This window comes from Chiloscyllium plagiosum, unplaced genomic scaffold (assembly GCF_037043375.1).
Source record: "Chiloscyllium plagiosum isolate Xiang-an unplaced genomic scaffold, Cpla_swu_hap1 HiC_scaffold_31, whole genome shotgun sequence".
NCBI classification, from domain to species: Eukaryota; Metazoa; Chordata; class Chondrichthyes; order Orectolobiformes; family Hemiscylliidae; genus Chiloscyllium; species Chiloscyllium plagiosum.
Window position 1 is genome coordinate 8,089,562 of NW_028270169.1, and position 27,073 is coordinate 8,116,634.

General features: G+C 41.8%; 1 protein-coding gene across 1 annotated transcript in view; it reads left to right on the plus strand.

Annotated features, from left to right (window-relative positions):
• Positions 1–27,073, plus strand: part of LOC122563893 (T-box transcription factor TBX4) — a 120,363-nt gene that overhangs the window by 50,109 nt on the left and 43,181 nt on the right. Inside the window, exons 3-4 of the mRNA XM_087977198.1 lie at positions 14,328–14,447; positions 15,924–16,071. Of these exons, the coding sequence (XP_087833324.1) occupies positions 14,328–14,447; positions 15,924–16,071 (268 nt within the window). The remainder of the gene's footprint in view (positions 1–14,327; positions 14,448–15,923; positions 16,072–27,073) is intronic.

The window sequence follows — 27,073 nt, forward strand, 5'->3', positions numbered from 1 at the left end:
TGTGATACTACATCCTGTGAATGTATAAAAAAAAATTGTGCTTCATTGATTGTAAATTGCTTCAAGATGTTCTCAGGCTGCGTAAGAAGCTATAGAAATGCAATTTCCTTCTTCTTTAAAAACAATTTTCTTTGATAATGGTTTTCTCAGATTAATCATTCTCTTTACTCCATATGTCCCGTGCATTTTATTTTGGGAATAGTAAAACAAAGAGAATTTCTTGAACTGGTATGAAATGAAAAGAATCTCATGTGAATTTTGGATCTGCTTGGCTCACTTGTGATAGTCAAGCCCCCGAGCTGGAAGGTTGTATATTGAAGCCCACTCTTTGATGTTAAACAATTGACTTAAGCTGAATTTTCAGTGAAGTACTGGCTGAGTGTTGCTCGGCTTAGGAGTTATCTTTTGAATGAGACATTAAACTAAAGCCACGTCTGTTATTCAGATAGTTACGAACGAAGGAGAGAAGGGCTGCTGATATTCTTCCTTATACCAATGCAACTAGAAAAAGCTTTATTAGCGACTTTTTAATTCATTTTATTGCTGGTTCCATGGTTTGGATCATTAAGAGGGGAAGATTTCTTCTGATATCTATCATGAGTGAAATTATGAATTTATTCCTTTACCGAAGTGAACTGAGGAAACCTGGCACCTTTGAGAATTAAACCTTTTGGAGAGGAGAAACCTGTTTGTATAAATAGGCTTCTTCAAGGTAGAAAATGCTTGTGACCCTGAATGATCACAATTAATCCTCCTGTGGAATAGAGGTGTAAGGATCGAGGAACCAGATGATTCCTCCATGGAAGGGAAACATAGGCTTAAATCCCACTTGCACCAAATCTATGAGAGTCCTCAGATGAAATTACATTGCGAAAGTGTACAATTGCCTGGGAAGGAGTACATGGATTCCCTAACATCACCCAAAGTACAGAATGGAAATAAACAACATTTGGAAAGGGTTTTTATTGTGCCGCATGCTGTCTCTTCAATTTATGCACATTATGGGAGAGTGGAAAACCAGTCCATGACTGGGATTGTCCTGCTCTTTACTGGTGTTGGGTGTTGGACTCCCTTGTTCATCTTCACATAACGTTGTGTTTACCTAAAGCTGGACCTCAACAGCATCCATGAAAATGCTTCAATCCATTGTGCTCAGTCTGTATCTCGAGTTCAAGTCTTGAGGCCAGAGTGCTGCCACGCAGCCATGGCTCAGTCACTCAAGCAGGGAGGGATACTTTCCAATAAACTGTCTCATTGACAAAATTGTACAGCTGCTGATACAGTCACACAACGCCATTGGCATAGGCCCCTGGGTAGGATGCTAACTAATACCGCTGCCCAAGTGAAACTGAAACAACAGATTCTACATAGCAAGAGTTGTCAATCACATGGTGATCAAAATGAAGATGTGGCAACGAAGGTTTCCAGAAGTAACTCCTGGTCTTACCATCAACAGATAGTCTACTCCACCCAAGTCTGGTGTGACCAGCCCAGCAATTACAGACCAGTCACTTTCACTTCGATAGTGGGGAACCTTGTAGAAATAATTATTTGCAATAGAATTAAGTCATTTGGAAAAATGTGGATTGATTGGGGGGGTTTAGGTCAGCATAGACTTGATAAGGGAAAATCCTCTCCAACTAATAAAAGCAAAATACTGCAGATATTGAAGTTTGACCAAATGGAAAATGTTGGAGAAACTCAGCAGGTCTGGCAGCATCTGTGGAGAGAGAAACAGAAATGACATATTGAGTTTCAGATTCCAGTTTTCAAAAATCATGAGAGGCCTACACAGTGTGGAAGGGGAGAAACTGTTGTCACTCGTAAATGGGTCCAGAGAGCACAGTTTTGTAGTTGGGGCCACTATCCCAATACCAAGTCACTCCTTATATACATGTTCATTATCCTTGACACTGGCTCAGCTCCCTCAGATCCAGCTCTCAGAGTGAAAAGTACTTCTGACACTCCTGTTCCTTTTTTTTTAGGAAAACACCCGGGTGGCCAGTGACAAACACTGCCCTTCACCTCAAAGGGCAAGCACACCTGTTTTTTTTTTAAACCCCCACACTACCACCTAAGTGCGGTAGTGCTTATTTTTTTCCCCAGCACCCATGGTGTGTGTGCAGGTGTGAGACAGAGTGAAAGACACAAAGTGCACAAATCTTTATTCAAATTCCACCACCAGGAAGACAGGAAAACACCCAGGTGGCCAGTGACAAACACTGCCCTTCACATCAAAGGGCAGTGCTGTGTGAGCAAAACAGTGAAGGGGAGACACTCCTGTTCCTTTTTTTTATTTGACACTCCTGTTCCTCTTTTTTTTTCTTTCTTTTTTTCTTTTTTTTGGTGTGTGTGTGTGCAGGTGTGAGACACAGTGAACGACACAAAGTGCACGAATCTTTATTCAATTTCCACCACCAGGAAGATAGGAAAACACCCGGGTGGCCAGTGACAAACACTGCCCTTCACATCAGAGGGCAGTGCTGTGTGATCAAAACAGTGAAGGGGAGAGTAGGGACTAAATCAAAATAGAGTTGGAGGGAGAAATGATGCACTCCTCTCCCTGAACAACTCCAGGGTGTTGGTCGACACCGCGTGCTCCTTCTCCAAGGACACCCGGGCTCTAACGTAACCACGGAAGAGGGGCAGGCAGTCGGCCCTAACGACCCCCTCCACGGCCCGCTGCCTGGACCTGTTGATGGCCAGTTTGGCCAGGCCCAGGAGCAGACCCACGAGGAGGTCTTCAGTCCTGCCCTCCCTCCTCCGTACCGGGTGCCCAACGATCAGGAGCGTGGGACTGAAGTGCAGCCAAAAACAGAGGAGAAGGTTTTTCAGAAAATCAAAAAGGGAGTGCAAACGCCCACACCCAATATATACATGGTCTCACTCCTGTTTTTTTTTCTTTCCCGGGACACTCCTGTTTTTTTTTTGTTTGTTTTTTATTTTAACCCCCACACTACCACCTAAGTGCGGTAGTGCTTATTTTTTCCCCAGCACCCATGGTGTGTGTGTGCAGGTGTGAGACACAGTGAAAGACACAAAGTGCACAAATCTTTATTCAAATGCCACCACCAGGAAGATAGGAAAACACCCGGGGGTCAGTGACAAACACTGCCCTTCACATCAAAGGGCAATGCTGTGTGATCAAAAACAGTGAGGGGGAGGGTAGGGACTAAATCAAAATAGAGTTGGAGGGAGAAATGATGCACTCCACTCCCTGCAGCGCGACACTCCTGTTCCTACCTGTCAATCAGGACTCTCTGATTGGACCAGGTTAACAGCCTCAATCAGGGAAGTCCTATTCTATGAGGTCCACCTGACTGACCTCATTACAATCAGGACAGAAGTGTTTTTGCAACACAAGTGAATACGACGTGAGGAAAATCCTTTTTGCACATCAAGTGGTTCAAATTTGGAATGCACTGCCTGAAATATGATGGAGGAAGGCTCAATTGGGGCGTTGAAGAATGGATTGAATGATTATTTAAATAAAAGTACTATTGAGGAACACATGAAAAAAGCAGGAGTTCAGGACCAATTTAGGTACATAGGAATGGAGTAGGTCATTCAGACCCTTGAGTCTGTTCTGCCATTCAGTAAGGTCATGGCTGATTTGTGGCCTAACTTCATATTCCCTGCCATGTGTCCATATCCCTTGATGTACTTGCTTAATAAATATTTGTATGTCTCAGATTTAAGTTTAGTAACTGAAAAAGCATCAACTGCCACTTAAGGAAGAATTTTCCAAACCTCCATTACTCTTTGTGTGTAGAAGTAATTTCTAACATCTCTCCTTAATTCTTAGAATCTGCCTGCTGGTTCTAGAATCTTCAGCCAGTGGGAATAGTTTATCTTTATGTGCCCAGTCTTTTGCTGTTAATAACCTGAAGACCTTGATAAGTTCACCCCTTAACCTTCTAAATTCCAGAGAATAAGGGCTTAATTTGTCTAATCTCTCATCATAACTTAACCTTGGAACTCCCTCCAAGACCAAAACATTCTTCTTAAGGTATGGTGCCCAGAGCTGCTCACAGTACTCTAAGTGGGCTCTAACTGGAGTTTTGTAAAACTGCAGCATAATGTCTGTATCCCTATAATCCAAGCTTTTAGATATGAAGGCCAACATTCCATTAGGTGCCTTGACGATTTTCTGCACGTGTTCATTACATTTTAAAAAGCTATGCACCTGAACCCCCAAATCTCATTGGACATCATTGTATTTAAATTTGTGCCTTCTAATAAATCTATTCTTTTTCAGTTCTAAATGGATACCTTCACACTTGCTTATATTAAAATCGATCTGCCACATTCACTTAATCGATCAATATCCTGTTGTAATTTTATGTTGTTGTCAACACTGTTTACAACATTGCCCAATTTTGTGTCACCAGCAAATTTGGATATTTGACTTCTTTTGCCATTACCAAAGTCACTAATACAGATTGTAAATAATTGAGGCACCAACCCATATCCCTGTAGGACACAGTGCAGGAACAAATTACTGCAGATGCTGGAATCCATGTTGAAAACAACAAATGCTGGAGATCACAGTGGGTCAGACAGAGAGTAAGCTAATATTATGATTAGATTAGATTACTTACAGTGTGAAAACAGGCCCTTTGGTCCAACAAGTCCACACCGACCCTCCGAAGAGCAACCCACCCAGACCCATTCCCCAACATTTTACCCCTTCACCTAACACTACGGGCAATTTAGCATGGCCAATTTGCCTAACCTGCACATCTTTGGACTGTGGGAGGTAACCAGAGTGCCTGGAGGAAACACATGCAGACACAGGGAGAATGTCCAAACTCCACACAGACAGTAGCCTGAGGCGGGAATTGAACCTGAGTCTCTGGCGCTGTGAGGCAGCAGTGCTAACCACTGTGCCACCGTGCCACCATATTTCAAGACTAAATGACTCTTCATCAGAGCTGAAGTGAACTGTGGAGTTGACAGCATTTATGCCACAGTTTGGGGGGCTAGTGTGTGTAAGGTGCTGATGGACAGAAGATGTTGATAGTTCAGATTAAGTGATTGGAATGTGAGAATGGCAGAAGAACAGTGTGTCTCCTGTCAGTGCAGAACACCACCAGTCACATCCTGCAATTTGAGTACTTACCCATGACTCCAACTTCTTGTTTCCTGCTGCTCAATCAATTTCCTATCTATTGTCAGTAATTTGCCCTCAATTCCATGATCTTTCTCCTTTATGTGGGACTTTATCAAAAGTTCATATGAAAAACATCCATCGACCTTTCTGCCCCCAACATCTTTATCTCTTCAAAGAACTCTGTGAAGTTTGTCAGGCATGATCTCCCCATCATGAATCTATGCTGACTCTCCCTGATTAACTGCATTTTTTTGAGGTGATCAATTACTCTATCCTTGATTTAGACTCCAACAATTTCCCCACCACAGATGTCAGTAACTGCTCTGTAATTTCATGGCCTCCCTTTGTCACGATCAGAGTAACATGGAAAAATTTCTAATCCAGAGGTACAACTCCTAAATCCAGGGAACTCAGAAAGATTATGGTTAGGTCATTGGTAATGTGCTTTAGTACCTCCTTTAACACCCATGGATGGAAACCATTGGGGTCTGGGGGATTTGTCACCCTTCAGTTCCATTAAATTCCCCATAATTAATGATTTACTGAAGCTAAATTTATTTAAACCCCATCCCCAATTCTCTATGAACTTCTTTGGGCCTTGCGGTAAGTTATCCTCCTTTTATGCTGTGGATACTGAAGCAAAATAATAATTCACCAAATCTGCCATTTTCCCATAGTCATTGCCAATATCCCCACTCTCAGCCTTCATTCGGCCAATAATACTCTTAACTAGCTGTTTTCCCTCGACAGAATCTCTACTTACTGTCTTTTATATCCCTTGTAAGTTTCCTTTCATGATCCTTTTTAGCTGTTCTTATAAACTGCTTTGAAGCCCTTTGTTGGTCTTTGTATTTGTCCCATTCTCTTGGAGCTGTACTGTTCTTTATGGTTTTAGAAGCCCTATCTTTTAATTTAATGCTGTCCCTTACCTCCTCAGGTGTCCATGGCTATTTTCTTTGTGAGATGGAGCCTTTCCTTCTCATGGGTACAAACTGCTTCTGAATGGCATTAAATGTTTCTTTCAACACCATCCACAATCCCTCGGTTGTTTTACCTATTAGCAGAGCTTCCCAGTTTACTGTGGATAGTCTCTGTCTCATCCCATTCAAGTCTGCCTTACTTAAATCCAAAATTCTAGTATCTAATCTTTGCATATCACTTACAAATGGTACATAAAAATTTGATCATGTTATGATCACTGTTTGACAACTGCTCATGAACTACTCAGTCACTAATTAAATCAGGCCCATTGCTAATTATTAGATCCAATATCACTTGGTCCCTTGTTATATCCAACACCTATCACCATAAGAAACTATTCTGGACACTCGAAATTCACAGCTTTCTGGCAGGTGCTGTCTATCTCCCCCAGTCTATGTTAAGATTAAAATCACCAGTTAATACTACTTTGTCTTTGCTAGATAGATGGAAAAAGTGAGACTGCAGATGCTGGAGATCAGAGCTGAAAATGTGTTGCTGGAAAAGCGCAGCAGGTCAGGCAGCATCCAAGGAACAGGAGAATCGACGTTTCAGGCATAAGCCCTTCTTCAGGTTCCCGAAGAAGGGCTTATGCCCGAAACGTCGATTCTCCTGTTCCTTGGATGCTGCCTGACCTGCTGCGCTTTTCCAGCAACACATTTTCAGCTTTGCTATATAGATGCCTAGTTTCAGCTTTTATACAATAGACCATTTCTAAGCTGCTGTCAGGAGGTTTTATTTGACAACTATTCTAGTTTTAGTTCCTTTATGGTACCTCAGTTCCACTGTAAGGTCTCCATTGGGTGCTTTCCCCTCATTACATCCTCTCCCACCATAGAGGTGATTCTGTTCCTCATCAGTGATGCTACTCCACCCCCTCTGCTGGTTTTCCTCCAGTAAACAATATAACCTGTTTAGTTCCCAGTCCTGACTATCATGCAGCAGTGTCTCCATAATGGCAACTATACCCATAGTTTCCAATTTAAATCTGTGCCTGAAGCTCATGTAATTTGTTCCTTATACTCTATAAATTTGTATAAAGAGCTTTAATTTTGGCTGTATACCCTATCCTGAACGTCAGCATCATTTTAGTATTTCTCCCTTCTATCTTACTCAATGCACTTTTTATAGTCCCGCTTTGTTCATTAAACTGGTTCTGCTTGTTCATCCTATTAACCTGTACCTTTTGCTCATATACAGACCTACTGCTCTGGCTCCCAACCCCCTGCCATACTAGATTAAACCCTCCCAGGTGGCAATAGCAAACCTTTCTGCAAGGATATTGGTGCTTTTCCAGTTTAAATACAACCTGACCCTTTTGTACAGGTCCCACTTACCCTGGAAGAGATCCTAATGATCCAGATATCTGAATCCCTCCCTCCTACACTAGCTCTTTAGCTACCTATTCAGCTGTAATATCTTCATAGTTCTGGTCTCACTAATGTATGGCATAGGGAGTATTCCTGAGATTGCAACCCTAGAGGTCCTACTTTTTAACTTGCTGCCTAACTCCTTTTGCAGGACCTCACCACATTTCCTGGCTAGGTTGTTAGTTCCAATATGTACCATGTCTTCTGGCTGTTCCTTACTGCTCCTTAATGCAATTCTTAAACTGCTCAGAGAGCTGGTGCAGATACAGTGGGCCAAATGGCCTCCTTCTGCACTATGACCATTCTGTGAATTAAATGGGACGACGAATGTGTGTCAAGCTGAATCAGCTACTCCCACACTTGGCACATCCACTGTTCCATATAACTTGGACAATAAGGATGTTTGACAATGTTAAACAGCACCATGTAGAAGCAGGTTGTTATTAAAGCAGATAATGCAGGAATTACTCAACAGGTCTGATAACATCTGTGAAGAGACGCTCAAGAGTTAACATTCCAGGTACATGAGCTTTCAAGTATTCATGGTATCAAGTATCCATCTTTTGGGTTACTGTTATTTATCGCTTTGGACACTGACTCTAGGTCCAAAATTAATGTGTGGTTTGTGGTGCTGTTTCAGGTGTTAGATCAGACAGATGTGAAAGCAGCTCACTATGACACTGCTCTTACACCTGAATTGAATTGAATTTGAATTGAATTTATTGTCACGTGTACTAAGGCACAGTGAAAACCTTCAGTAGTTATTATGCTTTGCTCAACATGCATTGGACATAGTCAGCAAATATAGACCAACCTTTGTCTAGTTCACTTTTTGTTTATTCACACATGGAACATGGGCGTCATTGTCTGGCCTGGCATTTATTACCCTTTTTCGTCATTTATATAAATGATTTGGATGTGAGCATAAGTGGTATAGTTAGTAAGTTTGCAGATGACACCAAAATTGGAGGCGTAGTGGACAGCAAAGAAGGTTACTTCAGATTACAACAGGATCTTGATCAGATGGGCCAATGGACTGAGAAGTGGCAGATGGAGTATAATTCAGATAAATGTGAGGTGCTGCATTTTGAAAAGCAAATCTTAGCAGGACTTATACACTTAATGGTAAGATCTTAGGGAGTGTTGCTGAACAAAGAGACCTTGGAGTGCAAGTTCATAGCTCCTTGAAAGTAGAGTCGCAGGTAGATAGGATAGTGAAGAAGGCATTTGGTATGCTTTTCTTGATTGGTCAGAGTATTGAGTACAGGAGTTGGGAGGTCATGTTGCGGCTGTACAGGACATTGGTTAGACCACTGTTGGAATATTGTGTGCAATTCTGGTCTCCTTCCAATCAGAAAGCTGTTGTGAAACTTGAAAGGGTTCGAAAAAGATTTACAAGGATGTTGCCAGGGTTGGAGGATTTGAGCTATAGGGAGAGGCTGAACTGGCTGGGCTGTTTTCCCTGGAGCATCAGAGGCTGAGGGGTGACCTTATAGAGGTTTACAAAATTATGAGGGGCATGGATAGGATAAATAGACAAAGTCTTTTCCCTGAGGTGAGGAAGTCCAAAACTCGAGGGCATAGGTTTAGGGTGAGAGGGGAAAGATATAAAACAGACCTAAGGGGCAACTTTTTCATGCAGAGGGTGGTACATGTATGGAATGAGCTGCCAGAAGAAGTGGTGGAGGCTAGTTTAATTGCAACATTTAAACGGCATTTGGATGAATATATGAATAGGAAGAGTTTGGAGGGATATGGGCTGGGTACTGGCAGGTGGGACTAGGTTGGGTTGGGATATCTGTTTGGCATGGATGGATTGGACCGAAGGGTCTGTTTCCGTGCTGTACATCTCTAATACCCTCCATGACACTATACCTAGTTGCCCTTGAAAAGGTGGCAGTGAGTTGCCTTTGTGAACCATTGCAGTCCATGTGCTTTAGGTAGATCCACAATGCCCTTAGTGAGGGCACTCCAGGATTTTGACCCAGCAACACTGAAGGAACAGCAACATATTTCCAAGTCAGGCTAATGGTGGTGGTGTTCCTCTGTATCTCCTGCACTTGTCCTTCAAGACAGTTGTTTGGAAGTTGCTGTCTAAGGATCTTTGGTGAACTTCTGCAGTGCATTTTGTAGATGTTGTACACTGCTGTTAGGGAGTGAGGGAGTGCATGTTTGTGGATGTGTTGCCATTCAATGGGCTACTTTGACCTGGATGGTGTCAAGCTTCTTGAGTGTTGTTGGAGCTGCACCCATCCAGGCAAGTGGGGAGTATTCCATTTCACTCCTGACTTTGGCTTATAGATGGTGAACAGGCTTTGGAGAGTCAGGAGGTGAGTTATTCACTCCAGGAATCTTGGCCTCTTACTATTCTTGTCAAAAAAGTATTTATATGGCGAGTCCAGTTCAGTTTCTGGTAGATGGTAAACCCTAGGATGTTGATAGTGGTGATTCAGAGATGGTAATGCCATTGACTATCAAGAAGTGATGATTAGGTTGTCTCTTGTTGGAGATGGTGATTGACTGGGAATTGTGTGGATGAAGGTTACTTGCCACTTGTAAGCCCAAGCTTGGATGCTGTCCAGATCTTGGTGCATTTGGACATGGGCTGTTTTCAGTCTCTGAGGAGTTGTAAATGGTGCTGAACATTGTGCAATCTTCAGTAAATCTTCCCACTTCTGACCTTCTGGTGGGGTGAAGGTCATTGACCAAGCAAGTAAAGATAGCTGGGCCTAGTACTGTCCACCATCCTGGTATCATAAGATACAATAACAGATTTATTAGTAATATTAATCAACCTGCTTGCTCAGAGGTAGGGGCACTTCCACTGCATTACTAGACCCTGTATCATGGACTTATTGACTAATCATTACAATCACTCTCTGTCAAATAGTCTGTAAGGAGCCAGAAATGAGATGAGGAAAATCTCAGTGATGGGGCCCAAAGTCCAAAGCCATCTGTTCCTTTCAAAATTGGGTAAAATAATTGACCCTGTTAGAAATGGGTACGTGTGGTATCTGTGACTAGCAATGACAAGGTGAAAAACCAGGTGACATTTGGTCACAAATAACTGACTTTAACTGTGACATATGGCATGTGAGCTATCAGGAATGATGCTCCGGAGGGGAGGGGAGTGAAGAGGAATACAAGACAAGCTTAATGTTAAGAAAACATTTAAAAGCAACTTATCTCTGTGGTGCTGTCAAACAGCAAACCCCTTATCAAAATAATCAACTGTCCTGTGAAATTACATTGAGAAGAAGAAATGAAGGGGGTTTTAAAAAACACACATAAAATGTTTTTATTAATTGAATTCTCCAAGTATAAACTGACTGTTTTCAACTACATCACGTTCACTGACAGGGTCTAGAGAACTCAACATTGGGCAAAGACAGTTAAAAGCCTAACGGATGTTAATAAAATAACACAAAATGAAAAGCAGAGATTGGCAGGTAAGCTGGGGTAGTCTGCACTCATTGTACAGCTCAACAAGCTGGAAAAGCTCTGATCCTTTCAGCTACTTCAGCTGACTATAATTCTGCTACTTGAGTTCTCTGTGAACCCACTTAAAAATATCCAGATATGTCAACAATATGAATTTCACATGCCTTGACTCTTTTTATTGCCATTAAAAAAGCACTTAAAATTTATAAGGCCAGGCTACTTTAGCTGCTAACTTCAGGCATGTGGGTTGAGCAACAAATTATTTTCCAGAAGCCGGGTGCAATAAATCCTATTTGGTATGACGCTGTCCCTGGTCATACATCTCATTAACTACCCCCACTCACAGCCTCTCATCCCTCATCGTTTCTGTGCTTTCTCTGTTCCTTGTCTTCTTTTTCACTGCAAGGTTTCGACATCTATGTGAGTTTTATTCTCTTCTGATCCCTTTAATCCCCCAGCCCTGAATTTGAAGAGGCTCAGTGGCAAACACTTTAGCTCCTGAGTCAGAAAGTTGCAGGTTCATGATCCCAATCATTGGATCGCTGCTTAATTTTCCAGTGCTAGGAATGTGGGAGTGCTACACCATCAAAGTTGGAGACCTTTGGGTGAATAGTTAAACTGAGGCCTTGTTGGCATAAAAATTCCAAGGCACTACACTGGAGAAGAGCAGGGAGACTTCCCCTGAGCGTCCTAGCCAATAGTTATCCAGTAACCATTATCATTACAATAAATTAGCTGTCATTATCACATTGCTGTTTGTAGGAGCTTATTCTATGCAATTGCTTTACACATTTCGAACATTGCAACAATGAAAATGATTTTGAAATGTATGAAGGTTGAGCAAAGCACTATTTAAATGCAAACCCTCTATCCCACGTGCAGTTACTTTGCTCTTCCTGTTGTCGAAGGCCCTGCTTTTTGTTAGGGGTGATTTCTGCCTGTAACAGTTGTTTGGATCAACCAATCTTTGCTTGAACCTAAGGAGTGATTGGCTGATCAATTATAGGGTGAACCACAGCCAAATCTGACCCCTGCCCTCACTGGACAATCACAAATGCTCAAAAGATATCAAACACTACTGAGCAATGACCAAGAATGGAAATTGTACCACATTTTATCTTAGTTCAGGTCACAAACAGTGTTTGGTGTTTTATTATTGTCTGTGATCAGATTATCTTTCTGTGTGAGGTGTTGGTGTTTTCTTACCCTCAGGATGAGTTGGCCCAATTCAAATAATTTTTGTGAATTTGAAATTTTAAAAAGTTATTTATTATGACAAATTTACCCAGAGGACTCATTGGGGCATCTCATATCGGTTCTTGTACGCAGAAACATTAGGTACAGGTCGAAAGAAAATAAAATTACAGGTTGTAATGATTTCAATTTTTCATAGAAGGCCTTTAGTTTCTTAGCTGAATAATGCTTTAACTGAAGTGTAGATCAGGAGAATTCTCAGTAAACTACCAAGTTTCTTGCAGTTACCTTGAGGTTGACTTTAAGCTAAGAAAACTTAGGTTGGGAACAGGTTAGCATAGAAGCCTTCTTCTACTTTCACTGGGTCACTGATTTACCTTGGCAGTATAATGGGCTTGAATCTGTTTTGATGGCACTTTGGGGATGTCACAGTTGGTATTTGCTTCCCTGTGATGTATGTTATGGGCAGCACAGTAGCTCAGTGATTAGCACTGCTGCCTCACACCACCAGGGACTCGGGTTTGATTCCAGCTTCGGGCAACTGTCTGTATGGAGTTTGCATATTCTCCCCGTGTCTGCGTGGATTTCCTCCAGGTGCTCTGGTTTCCTCCTGCAATCCAAAGATGTGCAGGTTAGGTGAATTGGCCATGCTAAATTGCCTGTAGTGTTCAGGGATGCGTAAGCTAGGTGCATTAGTCAGGGGTAATTGTAGGGGAATGGGGGTCTGGGTGAGATACTTTTCAGAGGGTCAGTGTGGACAGTCGGGGCTAAAAGGCCTGTTTCCACACTGTGGGGATTTTATGATTCTTTTCTGAAGCTGAACAGCTTCTACTATAATATTATGTTGCTCGTCCAAAGTCTTTGTGTAAGTAAGGGAGTGGGCTGAACTCACATATCCTGCGCTGCAGCCTTTCGTATTTCTGGTTTTTGAGAGAATGAGGATCTTTGCGTTTGAGCTGAGGAGCAATCTCTGTAAAATGAAAGATTGATGATGCTCACTTCATATTTGTCTAACACTCATTGAGGTTCAGTGTTGCTATTCTGCATGATGTGGCAGGGATTAGCAGGCTCATCATAGTCCTGCTGCTCTACGATCTACAGTTCAACCTCAAAGTCGGAATTGATGTCGCAAGTGGCTGGGATGGTTCATACATTAATGAGGTATTCGACTGAGGTTCTGGTTTTCTGAGCAGTTATTGTTGAAGTCATGTGATATGTTGCGTCATTTTAAAGAGCTGTTTTATCCTTTTAAAAACAAGATAGTTTTAAAATTTGTGACCTAGAATACCTCATCCGTCTCCTCATGAGCTCAGAAATAATTGTGGATAATATTAATGGACAAGCACTTAATGGGATCTTGGTGAGAGTCTTCTGTCTGCGACTTGAATGCAGCTGTCAATCTGTTTGTTTTACATTGGTTAATGAGACTGATAAAGTAGTGGGCAGTAGACTAGTATATGAATTCATAATAAATAATAGTAGACAAATTCTATTTTCATCAAAATGAGTGTTCTAGTGGGACAGTAGTAGTGTATCTGCCTCTGAGCTAGGAGGCATGGGTTTAAGTACCGCCTGTTCCAGAGGTGCACCATAATGTCTCTGAACAGGTTGGTTAGAAAATATCTATCTGTATCTAAATAGGTAAAAGGAACATGAGTCCTCAAACTTTCCATAGGTTCAGTTACATTATGCCTGAACTGTTCCTTAACTCCATTTATTTATCATCAGCGCAGAACTTGTAATATTCTAGTCCAAAACAATCTAACGATCTATTTTGAAAACATCACTTAAGCTAACTTCCACTGCTTTTGAGAAGAAAGTTCGAGAATCTGCTCATGTACAGGGGTTTCTTCATATTATCGTTGAATGGTCAAATTCCAACTTTAATGCCATGCCTTTTTATTCTTGGTTCCCTCATTCAAATAAATCATTCTGTATCTGCCCCACAAACTTCTTTAATCACTTTAAACCCTGAAAGTAATTTACACCTTCATGTTCTAAATTAAAGTCAATTTAAGATTGGACTGTGCAACCTGTCTTCATATTTAAACTTTTTAAATTTTACTCTTGACCTGGTATTCATTTCAGGCATTTATTGCCCATCCCTATTTACCTTTGAGAAGGTACTGGTGGTGAGAAATTTGAAGAAGGAGGTTTTGTGCAATGGAATCATTTAAATTTGCTGCCTTGGTATCAGTTTGTAAGTTGCCTCTTTCTGATTCTTCCTATAGGCGGATGTTTCCAAGTTACAAGGTGAAAGTTACAGGGATGAATCCCAAGACAAAATACATTCTGCTGATTGACATTGTGCCTGCTGATGACCATCGTTATAAGTTTTGTGACAACAAGTGGTGAGTGTTTGAAACGTCGCTCTTAGAAATCAGAGAAATTTAAAGCATTGAAGGAGGCCAGAGACCCATTGAGCCTAGCCTTCTCTCCTAAAGAACTATTCAATCAAAGTCCTATTCCTTTGTTCTTTCTCCATAGCCCTGCAATTTGTACTTTTCCAAGTATTTCCCAAATCCCTTTTGAAAGTTATGACCGGACAACCTTCAGGTATCTTTTCAGTAGGTATCAAATCATAATGACTCACCACAAAGAATTCTCCTCATTCACTATCCAGGCAAACCTTTCTTTCAAATTTTCTAAAATCTATCTTATTTGAATGCTGACCTTCCTGTCATTGGAAACAGTTTATCTAATCTATCAATTTAGTTTTGAACTCTTGCATTAAATCTCCACTTACCCTTCTTTTACTTGCGATTAGAATAATCTCAGTTTCTCAATCCTTGTCTCTGCTTTAAATGTGGAGAGCAGTCTTAATTTAACCATCCTGGCAGAAAACCGATCTGGAGTTAATTTTCTTCTGTTTATGGAACAAACACAGAAGTAACTGGAAAAGCTTACCAGGTCTGTCAGCATTTGTGAATAGAAATCTGAGTTAACGTTTCAGGTCTGGTGACTCTTCCTCAGAACTGTTCTGAGGAAGGGTTACTGGACTTGAAACATTAACTGTGATTTCTCTCCAGAGATGCTGTTCGACCTGCTGCGCTTTTCCAACTACTTCAGTTTTTGTTTCTGATTTACAGCATCTGCAGTTCTTTCAGTTTTAGTCAGTCTTCTTTACAAGGGTCAGTTTCCTGTTGAATAAATCAGGCTAAAACTGACCCAGTCATCTCAGCTACATTCTTACTCAAAACACCGATCACTAAACACAAGGTCTAGAAGGTTGCAGCTCCAACAATACTCAGTATTTTAACACCTCCCAAGACAAAGCAACTTCCTTAGTTGGCAACCTTCCCACCACTCCTCTCACTATTGAAACAGAGTGACAGCAGTGTGTACTGTCCATAAGTTGCATTGCAACAACTCGACAAGGTTCGTCCAACAGAATCTTGCAAATTCACACACACCTCTACCACTTGGAAATTCATGTTGAGTGGAGAAATGGAAACACACCACTTGCAAGAACCCTCCAAGCCACACACGATTTTGACTTGGAACTATTTTTTAATTTCTTCACTGTCACTGGATCGAAATCCTGGAGCTCTCTTTCAAACTGTACTCTGGGTTTAGCTACACTCCATGGACCTGCAGTGGTTCAGGAAGGCAGCTCACGACTAGTTCTCCAGGGCAATTAGGGATTGGCAACAAATGGTGTCTTTACAAGAGATACCCTATCCCATTAAACAATACATGCTGCTCTGTATGTGAATAAAATATAAGTGGATTTTCTTTTGCTTATGGATTCTCCCCTTTCACTTTATATACAGGGCGCAATATAACTTGTAGACTCAGGTTTTTGACCATTCCTCATTTTGTTCCAGGATGGTGGCTGGAAAAGCAGAGCCTGCTATGCCTGGGAGGCTATATGTACACCCAGACTCACCAGCAACAGGAGCACACTGGATGCGGCAACTTGTCTCCTTTCAGAAGCTGAAACTGACTAACAATCACTTGGATCCATTTGGACATGTGAGTGAGCAAACAGACAAAAACATTTACTGCTCACCAATTGTTCACTGTTGGCATTTGGTTCAAACAGAAAATTTACCTGTCAGTGCAAGGGGGTTTGATTGTTAATTTCACTTCCAGCTACCATAAGTAATACCGTGTATTCACTAGTAATTTCCCACAAAGAAATCCATTGGCAAAAACAGTGGCCAGTCCATGGGATGGGTGACAGCTTTCAGCTTTTGTTACAAGATGATTAAGACAATGATTAACTTATTAACTCTTGACAACAAGGCATCTCTACAAGAAGGAAATACTTGCAGTAATGTAATACCTTTAAAACTTCAGGACATCTTAATGCTCTTTACAAACAAGAAGGTAATTCTGAAATGCTGTAATGTAGGGAAATGCATAAACAATTTACACACAGCCAAATCCCACTGACAGTAATAGGACGATGGCCAGACCATCTGTTTTAGTGATGTTGGATGAGAAATAGCTATTGGCCCCAGAAGAGGGGTAGATCTCTTCTGATCCTCCCCAAAATAGCTTCATGTGATCTTTTATGACCACCTGAGAGAGCAGATGGGTTGTTGGTTTAACATTTCATCCCAAAAATTGTAGTTCTGACGGTGAAGTGCTCCCCCAGTACTCTGCTGTGACTGTCAGTCTAAACCTTGTGCTTAATCTTCTGGCATAGCACTGACTGAGACTCAGACTTCTGGCTCAGAAGTTAGAATCTTACCCACTGAGGCAAGACTGATACTCAGCACAAGAGATTATTTCATTCATAACAGCAACAACTTACATTTAAATAGCACCTTTAGTATTGTAAAATGTTCCATGTTGATTGATAAAAGTATTTTCAAACAAATTTGGTACTGAACCAATGAAATGGATTTTAGATCAGATGGGCATGCTGCTTGGTTTTTAACAAGTACCATAAAGGAGGATAGAGACAGATAGTGAACAGTGAATAGTAAACTTTTCCCCTCTCACTTTGAACTCGTGACCCCTAATATTTAAGTTCCCCCACGCTGGGAAAAAGCTTCTTGCTATCCACCCTATCTATACCTCTCATGATTTTTGTAGACCTCAATCAGATTCCCCCATCAGCCTCCATCTTTCTAATGAAAATAATCCTAATCTACTCAAATTCCTTCATAGCTAGTGCCCTCCATAACAGGTAATATCCTGGTGAACCTCCTCTGCACCCTCTCCAAAACATCCATATCCTTTCAGTAATGTGGCAACTTGATATATATGCAATATTCCAAATGTCGCTGATCCAAAGTTTTATACAACTGTAACATGACCTGCCAACTTATGTAATCAATATCCCGTCCAATGAAGTAAAGCATGCTGTATGCCTTCTTGACCATTCTATTGACCTGCGTTGCGACCTTCAGGGTACAATGGACATGAACAGCCAGTTCTCTGTGTACATCAATTTTCCCCAGGACTTTATTATATAGTTTGTTCTTGAATTGGATCTTCCAAAATGCATCATCTTGCATTTGCCCAGATTGAACTCCATCTGCCATTTCTCTGCCCAACTCTCTAATCTATCTATATTCTGCTGTATTCTCTGACAGTCCCCTTCACTATCTGCTACTCCACCAATCTTATTGTTATCTGCAAACTTGCTAATCAGATCAAACTATACCTTCCTCCAGATCATTTACGAGAAAGTGAGGACTGCAGATGCTGGAGATCAGAGATGAAAATGTGTTGCTGGAAAAGCGCAGCAGGTCAGGCAGCATCCAAGGAGCAGGAGAATCGGCATTTTGGGCATGAGACCTTCTTCAGGAATAAAGAAGGGCTCATGCTCGAAACGTCAATTCTCCTGCTCCTTGGATGCTGCCTGACATGCTGCGCTTATCCAGCAACACATTTTCAGTCCAGATCATTTATGTATACCAGAAACAACAGTGGCCCCAGCACAGATCCCTGTGGAACACCACTGGTCACAGTTCCCCATTTTGCGAAACTCCCTCCACTACTACTCTCTGTCTCCTGTTGCCCAGCCCGTTCTTTATCCATCTAGCTAGTACACCCTGGGCCCATGCGACTTCACTTATTCCATCAGCCTACCATGGGGAACCTTATCAAATGGCTTACTGAAGTCCATGTATATGACACATACAGCTGTTCCCTCATCAATCAACTTTGTCACTTCCTCAAAGAATTCTATTAAGTTGATAAGACATGACCTTGCCTGCACAAAATGCTGCCTATTACTGATAAGCCCATTTTCTTCCAAATGGGAATAGATTCTATCCCTTGTATCTTTTCCAGCAGCTTCCCTACTACTGACGTCAGACTCACCGGTCTACAATTACCTGGATTATCCCTGCTACCCTTCTTAAAAAAGGGGACTGCATTAGCAATTCTCCAGTCCTCCGGGACCTCACCTGTGTTCAAGGATGCTGCAAAGATATCTGTTCAGGCCTCAGTTATTTCCTCTCTTGCTTCCTTCAGTACCCTGGGGACTTGGGGACATGGGAACTTGTCCACCTTAATGTCTTTTACAATACCCAACACTTCCTCCCTCCTTATGCTGACTTGACCTAGAGTAATTAAAGATCTATCCCTAACCTCAATATTCATCATGTCCCTCTCCTCGGTGAATACCGATACAATGTACTCATTAAGAATCTCACCCATTTTCTCTGACTCCACACATAACTTTCCTCCTTAGATGGAGAGAAACTGTTCCCATGTGTAAAAGGAATAAGAATGAGAGAGCATAGATTTTAAGTGATTTACAAAACAAGCAATGCCAATATGAGAAAAAACATTTTCACTCAGCGAGTAGTTGGGGTCTGGAATGTACTACCTGAAAATGTGGTGGGACGGAGGTTCAGCTGGGGCATTCAAGAGGGTAATGGATCTTTGTTTAGATTTTTAAAAATTATGATGGTATGGGGAGAAAGCAGAAGATTGGTACCAAATAATGAGGTTCATTTGAAAAGCTAATGCATGCATAATGGAGTTGAATGACCTCCTCTATATGGTAATAATTCTGTGATTCTGTAATATTGCATCAGGCCATTTTTTGAAATAGTTAACAGTTTTGTTAAAATAGCTGCCAAAGGAGCTTGAAATGTGCTTTGAAGTATTTGCACACTGATATAGCACAGCCCCATTTCAAACTGACAGCTTTAAAGGATAATTCGATGATCCCATGCATGCAAAGACCTTCACAGTCAGTGAATCACTTTTGAAGGAGAAGCACCACATGTGTAGGGAAATATGTCAGTAATTTTGCAACAGGCAAGGTCCCACAGACAGAAATGAGACAAATGATCAGTTAATTTGATCTAATCACATTGTATCAATGATGGGTAAGAACATCTGAGATCTTTGCTCATTTTCGATAGTGTTATGGATCTTTTAAAACTACCCAAATATAATTGCAACATTTAAGAGGCATTTGGATGGGTATATGAATAGGAAGGGTTTGGAGGGATATGGGTCGGGTGCTGGCAGGTGAGACTAGATTTGGTTGGGATATCTGGTCGGCATAGACGGGTTGGACCGAAGGGTCTGTCTCCATGCTGTACATCTCTATGACTCAAAGAGATTTTGTTCTGAATAATATGCATTGGCTAAATATACCTGGAATTTTAGCCTTTTTTATGTTCACAATATTGAGTTAAACTAGAAGTTGTTAATTACAAGGTGAGAGCATTTTGTTTTAGTCATTCAAGGAACATAGGCATCACAGGCTGGGCCAGCATTTATTGTCCATCCCTAATTGCCCTTGAGATGGTGAACTGCATTCTTGAACCATTAGTCAATGTGTTGTAGGTAGACCCACAATGCCATTAAAGTGGGTTTTCCAGGATTTTGACCCAGTGACACTGATAAATGTCCAAGTCAAGATTGATTTGGAAGTGCCGGTGTTGAACTAGGCTGTACAAAGTTAAACATCATGCAACACCAGGTTATAGTCCAACAGGTTTATTTGGAAGCACTAACTTTTGTCGCGCTGATCAGCTACCTGATGAAGGAGCAGTGCTTGGAAAGCTAGTGTTTCCAAATAAACCTGTTGGACTATAACTTGGTTTTATGTGATTTTTAACCAAGTCAAGATTGTCTGTCACATGGAGGCGAACCTGCAGGAGTTGGTGCAAAGAGCAAAGAAAATTTACAGCCCAGGAACAGGTCCTTCGGCCCTCCAAGTCTGAGTCAATCCAAATCCGCTGTATAAACCTATCATCCAATTCCTAAGCATCTACTGTATATCCCTCTGCTCTCCATCTACTCATGCATCTGTCCAGACGCACCTTAAATGAACCTACCATGCCTGTCTCTACTACCTCTGCTGGCTATGCGTTCCAAGGCACCTACAACCCTCTGTGTAAAGTACTTGCTGCATATATCCCCCTTAAACTTTTCACCTTTCACCTTGAACGCGCGACCTCTCGTTATTGAATCCCTCACCCTGGGAAAAAGCTTATCTCTATCTACCCTGTCTATACCTTTCGTAATTTTGTAGACCTCAGTCAAGTCCCCCCATAATCTCCTTTTTTCTAATGAAAGCAATCTTAACCTACTCAACCTCTCTTCATAGGTAGCACCTTCCATACCAGGCAACATCCTCATAAAAATTCTCTGCATCCTCTCCAAAGCATTCTCATCCTTTTGGTAATGTGGTGACCAGAACTATGCACAGTATTCTAAATGCGGCCGAACCAAAGTCTTGTACAATTTTAAACATGACCTGCCAGCTCTTATACTCAATACCCCATGCGATGAAGGTAAGCATACCAAATGCCTTCTTGACCACTCTATTCAGCTGTGCAGCCACCTTCAGGGTAGAATGGACCTGAACCTGGTTCCCATGTCCCTGCTGCCCTTGTCGTTCTAGATGAGAATGGTCTTGGGTTTAGAATGTTCTCTCTTAAGGAGCCTTAGTGAATTTCTGCAGTGCATCTTGCAGATAGTACACACTGCTGCCACTGAATGTCAGTGGTGGAGGGAGTGGGTGTGTGTCATCAGCTGGGCTGTTTTGTTCTGGATGGTGTCAAACTTCTTGAGTGTTGTTGGAGCTACACTCATCCAGGCAAGTGGGGAGTATTCCATCACACTCCTGACTTGTGCCTTGTGGTGGACAGGCTTTGGAGAGTCAGGAGGTGAATTACTCTCTTCAGGATTCCTATCCTCTGACCTGCTCTTGTACAGGATCAAGGCCTCTCCATTGAGAAATTTCTTCCCAAGATTTGCGCCCCAGCAGATCATCAGAACTCTGTTCTCTCAAGGTTCATTTCTTCCATCCTTCCATTTTCTGGTCACAGGGTGCATGCACAAGTGAATTTATAGCTCAACACCATCAGAACGTAACTCATGCCATATTGAGGAAGAGTTCTTGAGTTATTCTGGCAATTCCATCTTTAGAAATTCCCAACCGAATTCATGCCAGAGCTGGCAGGAGGGATTGATGTGGAGAGAGTTGATTGTCTTTACCATCATGCTAGTTCTTCCTGAAAGAAAGCCTCAGGAGGGTCCCCAGTGAAGTGACTGTGGGTTACTGTGTCTCGGAAAGTTGGATCCAGGCAGGTACCACTGAAACATCCTTGCTGGAGCTGAAGGCCTCCATTGTCTACACAATGAGCATGCTTCTGTAATCTGAGCTGGGATCTACAGCATAGGAGACAGTGGATCTCTGTTTTCTGTGGCATACCATTGCTGGTGGAGTAAGACGATTCGGATTTTGACTCATTCACATGGAGCTTAATTTCTTTTCCTATTTTTCCATCACTTTTAATTAACACCAGATCTTAGTCTTACATTCCCTGTTTGTAAAGATAGAGGTATGGTTTGCTGCTTCTGAGTCTGTGCCTGTGTTACTGAGTAACCAGTTGGTCACAAGAGCAAAGTGGTAACTTTGACTTTTGGGAAAACACTGTGAAAAGACTGGCATAAGAATGAAGAAAGATTTGCATTCATTTAGTGTTTGTTTTAAAAAGCTCAGGATGATCCGAAGCACTTAAACCAACAGACCATAAGATACAGGAGCACAATTAGGCCCTTCAGCCCATTGAGCCTGCTTCACCATTTGATCATGACTGATATCTTGCCTTCTTCCCATAATCCTTGATCCCCTTACCAATCAATAACTTTTCTAACTCTGTTTTAAACATATTCAGTGACTTGGCCTCCATAGCCCTCTGCAGCAATGCGTTTGATGAGATTAACCACCCTCTGGCTGAAGAAATTCCTCCTCATCTCAGTTAATGCGTTCTTTTTTGCTTTTATGCAGTCTGTGACCTCCCTTGTCAGCCTTTGCTGTCTTGTCCTACCCTGAATATATTTCTTTTTCCTAGGGATGAATTTCTGCTGTGCCTCCTAAATTACCACCAGAAACGTCTGCTAGTGCTGCTCCACCATCTTCCCTTGTAGGCACCCTTCCAATCAACCCTGGCCAACTTGTTCCTCATTTCTTTTTAGTTACCCTTACTTAATTATAACCCTTACATCTGATTCCAGTTTATCCCCCTGAAACTGTAGGGTGAATCCTATCATATCATGGTCATTGCTCCCTCGGGATTCCTTACTTTAAATCCCTAATCATTACACAGCACCAAATCCAGAATTGCCTGTTCCCCAGTGGGCTCTACCACAAGCTGCTACAAATAAAAATCTCATAGACATTCCACAAATTTCTTTTCTTCAGACTGGCTACTAACCTGATTTTCCCAGTCCACCTGCATATTGAAGACCACCCTGATTACTGTAATAGTGCCTTTCTTCCATGCCTTTTTGATCTCCTAATTTATTTTCTGCCCCACATCCTGATTCCTGGTCGGAGGCCTGTACACAGCACAACACCCATCAGGGTCTTTTTATCTTTTGCAGTTCCTCAACTCTGCTCATACAGATTCTACATTTTCAGACCCTATACTACTTTATGCGACTGATTTAATTTCATTTCTTACTAATAAGGCAACCCCTCCGGCCATTTGCCCATCCTTTCGCTAGGATATGTATCCTTGGATGTTTAGTTCCCAACCTGGATCCCCTTGCAGTCATGTCTCTGCGATACCCACAATTTCAAGCTATGCTCACCAGCTCACTTTCCTTGTTTTGTATAGTGAGCATAGTTAAGATCCTCAGTTCTGTGTTGACTATCCCCTTCTCAGTGTTGTCCCCTTATCTGCTGTGCTAGGCTACATTCCTGGCCGTTTCTATACTGTCTGTCGTATTACTTGTTCTGGAAACTTTAATAATCTCCGCTGAGTATCCACCGCCCAATTGTGACCTTGATTTATGATATCAGTTTGTCTCTCTTATTCCAAATGCTTTATGCATTAAGATACAAAGCCTTAAAATTTTTTCTATCATTGAGTTTCCCTGCCCTTTATGGTTCCTCAGCGCAATATTGTTATAGGTGCTGCCCTTTTAAGAGACCTGGTCAGGTGACCTGGAGGGGTGGAGCTTGGGAGCAGTCCAGAACTGGTTGTGGAGATGGGAGCATTATCAATAGAGTGTTCTTGTTCAGATTTAGCATTTGTCTGCCTTGTGTATAATTCCTGGTTCCAAAGTAAGCACCAACAGGACAAATAAAGCATTCACACATTCTGACCCTTCCTTCCGGTAACAATCAGCTCAATTTCTAACGTGCAATTCTACCTTCTCCTTTACCTTTGATTTTATTATTTTCCATGCAACTCACTATTTCGTCTGTCGCCCTAGTTATTTGCCCTAGGACTCTGGCCCCAGCATGATCCAGATGGAGTTGGTCCCATTGGCACAGCTCCCTCTTTCCCCAGTCCTGGTGCCAAGTAACCATGAATTGAACCTGTTTCTCCCACATCAATCTTTGAGCCAGGTTTTTACATCTTTAATCTGGTTGACCCTGTGCCAATTAGCTCATGTCCCAGAGATGATTACCTTTGCTTTTTAATTCAGTCCCTAGCTGCTTATATTCCCTCAGCAGAACCTTTCCTCTTTCTATTGATATCAATGGCACATACGTGTACCATGACAGTTGGATCTTTCCCCTCCCACTCCAAGTTCCTCTGCAGCCCAGATGAGAGATTTTGAACCCGACCACCAGATTTCAGGTCTCTTGATCCTGGCCACAACGAATACTGTCTATTCCCCCGACTATACTATCCCTGACTACGACTACATTTCTCCCCCCCGACTCTTGAATGTTTCCCTGTACCGTGGTGTAGTGTCGATTTGTTCATCCTCTCTACATGGCATGCTCTTGGCCACACAGAGCAAGAATCTCAAACCTGTTAGACAAGCACAAGGGCTGAGGCTCCTTCAGCACTACCTCCTGGTCCCTCTAGCTGCCTCACTCATAGTCAACACTTCTGTCTCCGACCACTGACCGAATTTCAGGTAGTCAATCTAATGGATGTGACTGCCTCCTGAAACCCAAAATCCAGGAAACTCTGTCCCTCTCCGATGTGTTGCAGTTTGAAGCTCAGACTCCAGCTTATTAACTCTGAGCCTGAGTTCCTCAAACAACCAACATTTACTACAGATGTTGTCATTATGAACCACAATGGGGTTTACCAGCTTCCACATCATGCAGTTACAACACATCATCTCTCTTGTATTGCTAATGACTTAGTTTTCAATTTGTTCTTTTCAATTCACATTCAATGAAATCATTTTGAAGTGTTGTCACTGTTATTTTGGAAATGCAGCAAATTTACTGCCCCAAAAATAGCAGATATTTTGTTTTAGTGATATTGACTGTGAAACCCATAAAAATCTATAAAAGGACCTTCCTGATGATCAGGGAGTCCCGAACCAGAGGTCACAGGCTAAGGATATGGCGTAGGCCATTTAGGAGTGAGGTGAGGAGAAATGCCTTCATACAGGAAGTGGTGAGCCGATGGAATTCTCTGCCACGACAGCAATTAAGGCCAAAACATTGAATGTTTTCTAGAAAGAGATCAAAAGGTATGGAGTGAATGCAGTGACAGGGGACTGAGTTAGATGTTAAGTCAAGATCATATTGAATGGTGGATCAGGCTTGAAGGGCTGAATGGCCAACTGCTCCTATTTCTATATTTCTATTAATATTGACCAGCATACAGGGAAAACTATTTCTTTAAAATAGCATCTGGCTCTTTAACAACCACCTGAGAGGGCCGGCAGAGCCTTGGGCTTACAATTTAATTCAAATGGTAGCACCTCTGACATTGCAGCTCTCCCTCAGTGGTGTCAGCCTGGATTTTGTGTTCAAATCTCTGAGTAGGAGCTGAATCCATGATCTTTTGCCTTCGAGATGAGATTCTGATTGCTGGATAGTTCATGGCTGACACTTGTACAGTAGTTCACTTTGAGATCACTGCCTGACAAAATCTCCAGCAGGAAAGCAATATCCTGTTGCCTTGTTTAGATAATACATACTGATACATTTGGTTACTGAGAGGTTTCGTCACAGTTAGAAGGCTGTACCAGGAATAGAAATTACTCACATAAGAGAAGTCTCCTTTAATAAATCTTCTTTTCCACTGTCACAGCTGGACTGAAATGTTCTGGAGCTTGAAACATTCCAAACGTTCCTTCAGTTGTTGTCCCTCATGCTGTCTGGAAGAAATCAACAATAAACATGAAAGTGACATTAAACAGTTATTACTGTTCCACAGGAGTGAGCTTTTAGTATTTCTACTTCTGAATCAGAAGGTGAGAGGTTTGAGCCACATCCTGGCCAAGCTGAGTCGGTAGAAACTAAAATATGGTCCCTAAAAACTGGATTAATCTATTGCAAGGTGAGTTAGTTGTACTATTAGTTGTATACTTGTAGGTAAATTTTATGATTTAATATTTCTCCACTAATTGCACTTGATACCCAGGCCAAATCTCTTGACAGACTAATCAAAAATTATAGAATCTGACATTAACTGGGACAAACATGATACTGGCTTCTGACGGTAACATTTTTAAGACAGCATTAAAGCTAAAGGGTGTGCGTTTGTTCACGCAAACTAACAAATCAAATCTTAAAGAAGTCAAATAGATTCAGTGAACAATACACAAAAACTGAGAGAGGAAAGAAAGAACTTGCATTTCAAAGGATCAAAAAGTCTAAATTGTTCACAATCAATAATGTTTTTTGAAGTGTAGGCACTGCTGTAATGTGGGAAATGCACATGTTTACACAGCAAGATCCCACAAATCCAAATCTTTGGGATTGCCTGTTTTTAAAGGTGCTGCTGAGGAACACGTATTTGCTTGGACTCCCCTGCTGTTCTTTGAGAAATAGTGTCACAGGGTGTGATATGTTTACTTGAAATAACAGATGGGGCTGGAATTTAATATCTCATCCGAAAGACAGCAAGTCTGCCTGTGCAATAACCCTTCATATTGCACCAGGAATGTCAGCTGAGGTTTTTTTCCCAGATCTCAGCAGCAGAATGTGAATCCACACGCTTTTCACTCGAGCTGAGAATAGAGCTCACTGAGCCAGGCTGGGAGAGATAAACTAGAGAGTGGATCACTTGAGGCAGTCTCACTTGTGTCCCACTGGTCAGTGTTAAAAGGACACAGTGGCCCAATGGTATTATAATTAAACTGTTAATCCAGAGACTCTGATAATGTTCTGATGACCTGGACTCAAATCCTGCCATGGCAGATGGTGGAATTTGAAATCAGTAATATCTGGAATTAGGAGTCTAATGATAGCCATGAAACTGTTATTGATTTTCAGGGGAAAACCCCACCTGGTTCACTAATGCCCTTTAGGGAAGGAAACTGCCATCCTTTCCTCGTCTGGCTTACATGTGACTCCAGACCCACAGCAATGTTGACTGTTAACTGCCCTCTGGGCAATTAGGGATGGGCAATAAACATTGGCCTTGCCAGTGACACCCACATCTTATGAAGGTATTTGAAAAAAACAGAGGGTGGGAAGATATTCTGAACCGCATTAAGGCGAAGGGAGATCAGGTTGTATTATGTGGCAAAGGAAGAGAAAAAAAGTGAATGAAATACTTTAAAAATGGAACTGCACTACTACACCCTGGAGATATCCTAGTTGTTCCTGTGGTTG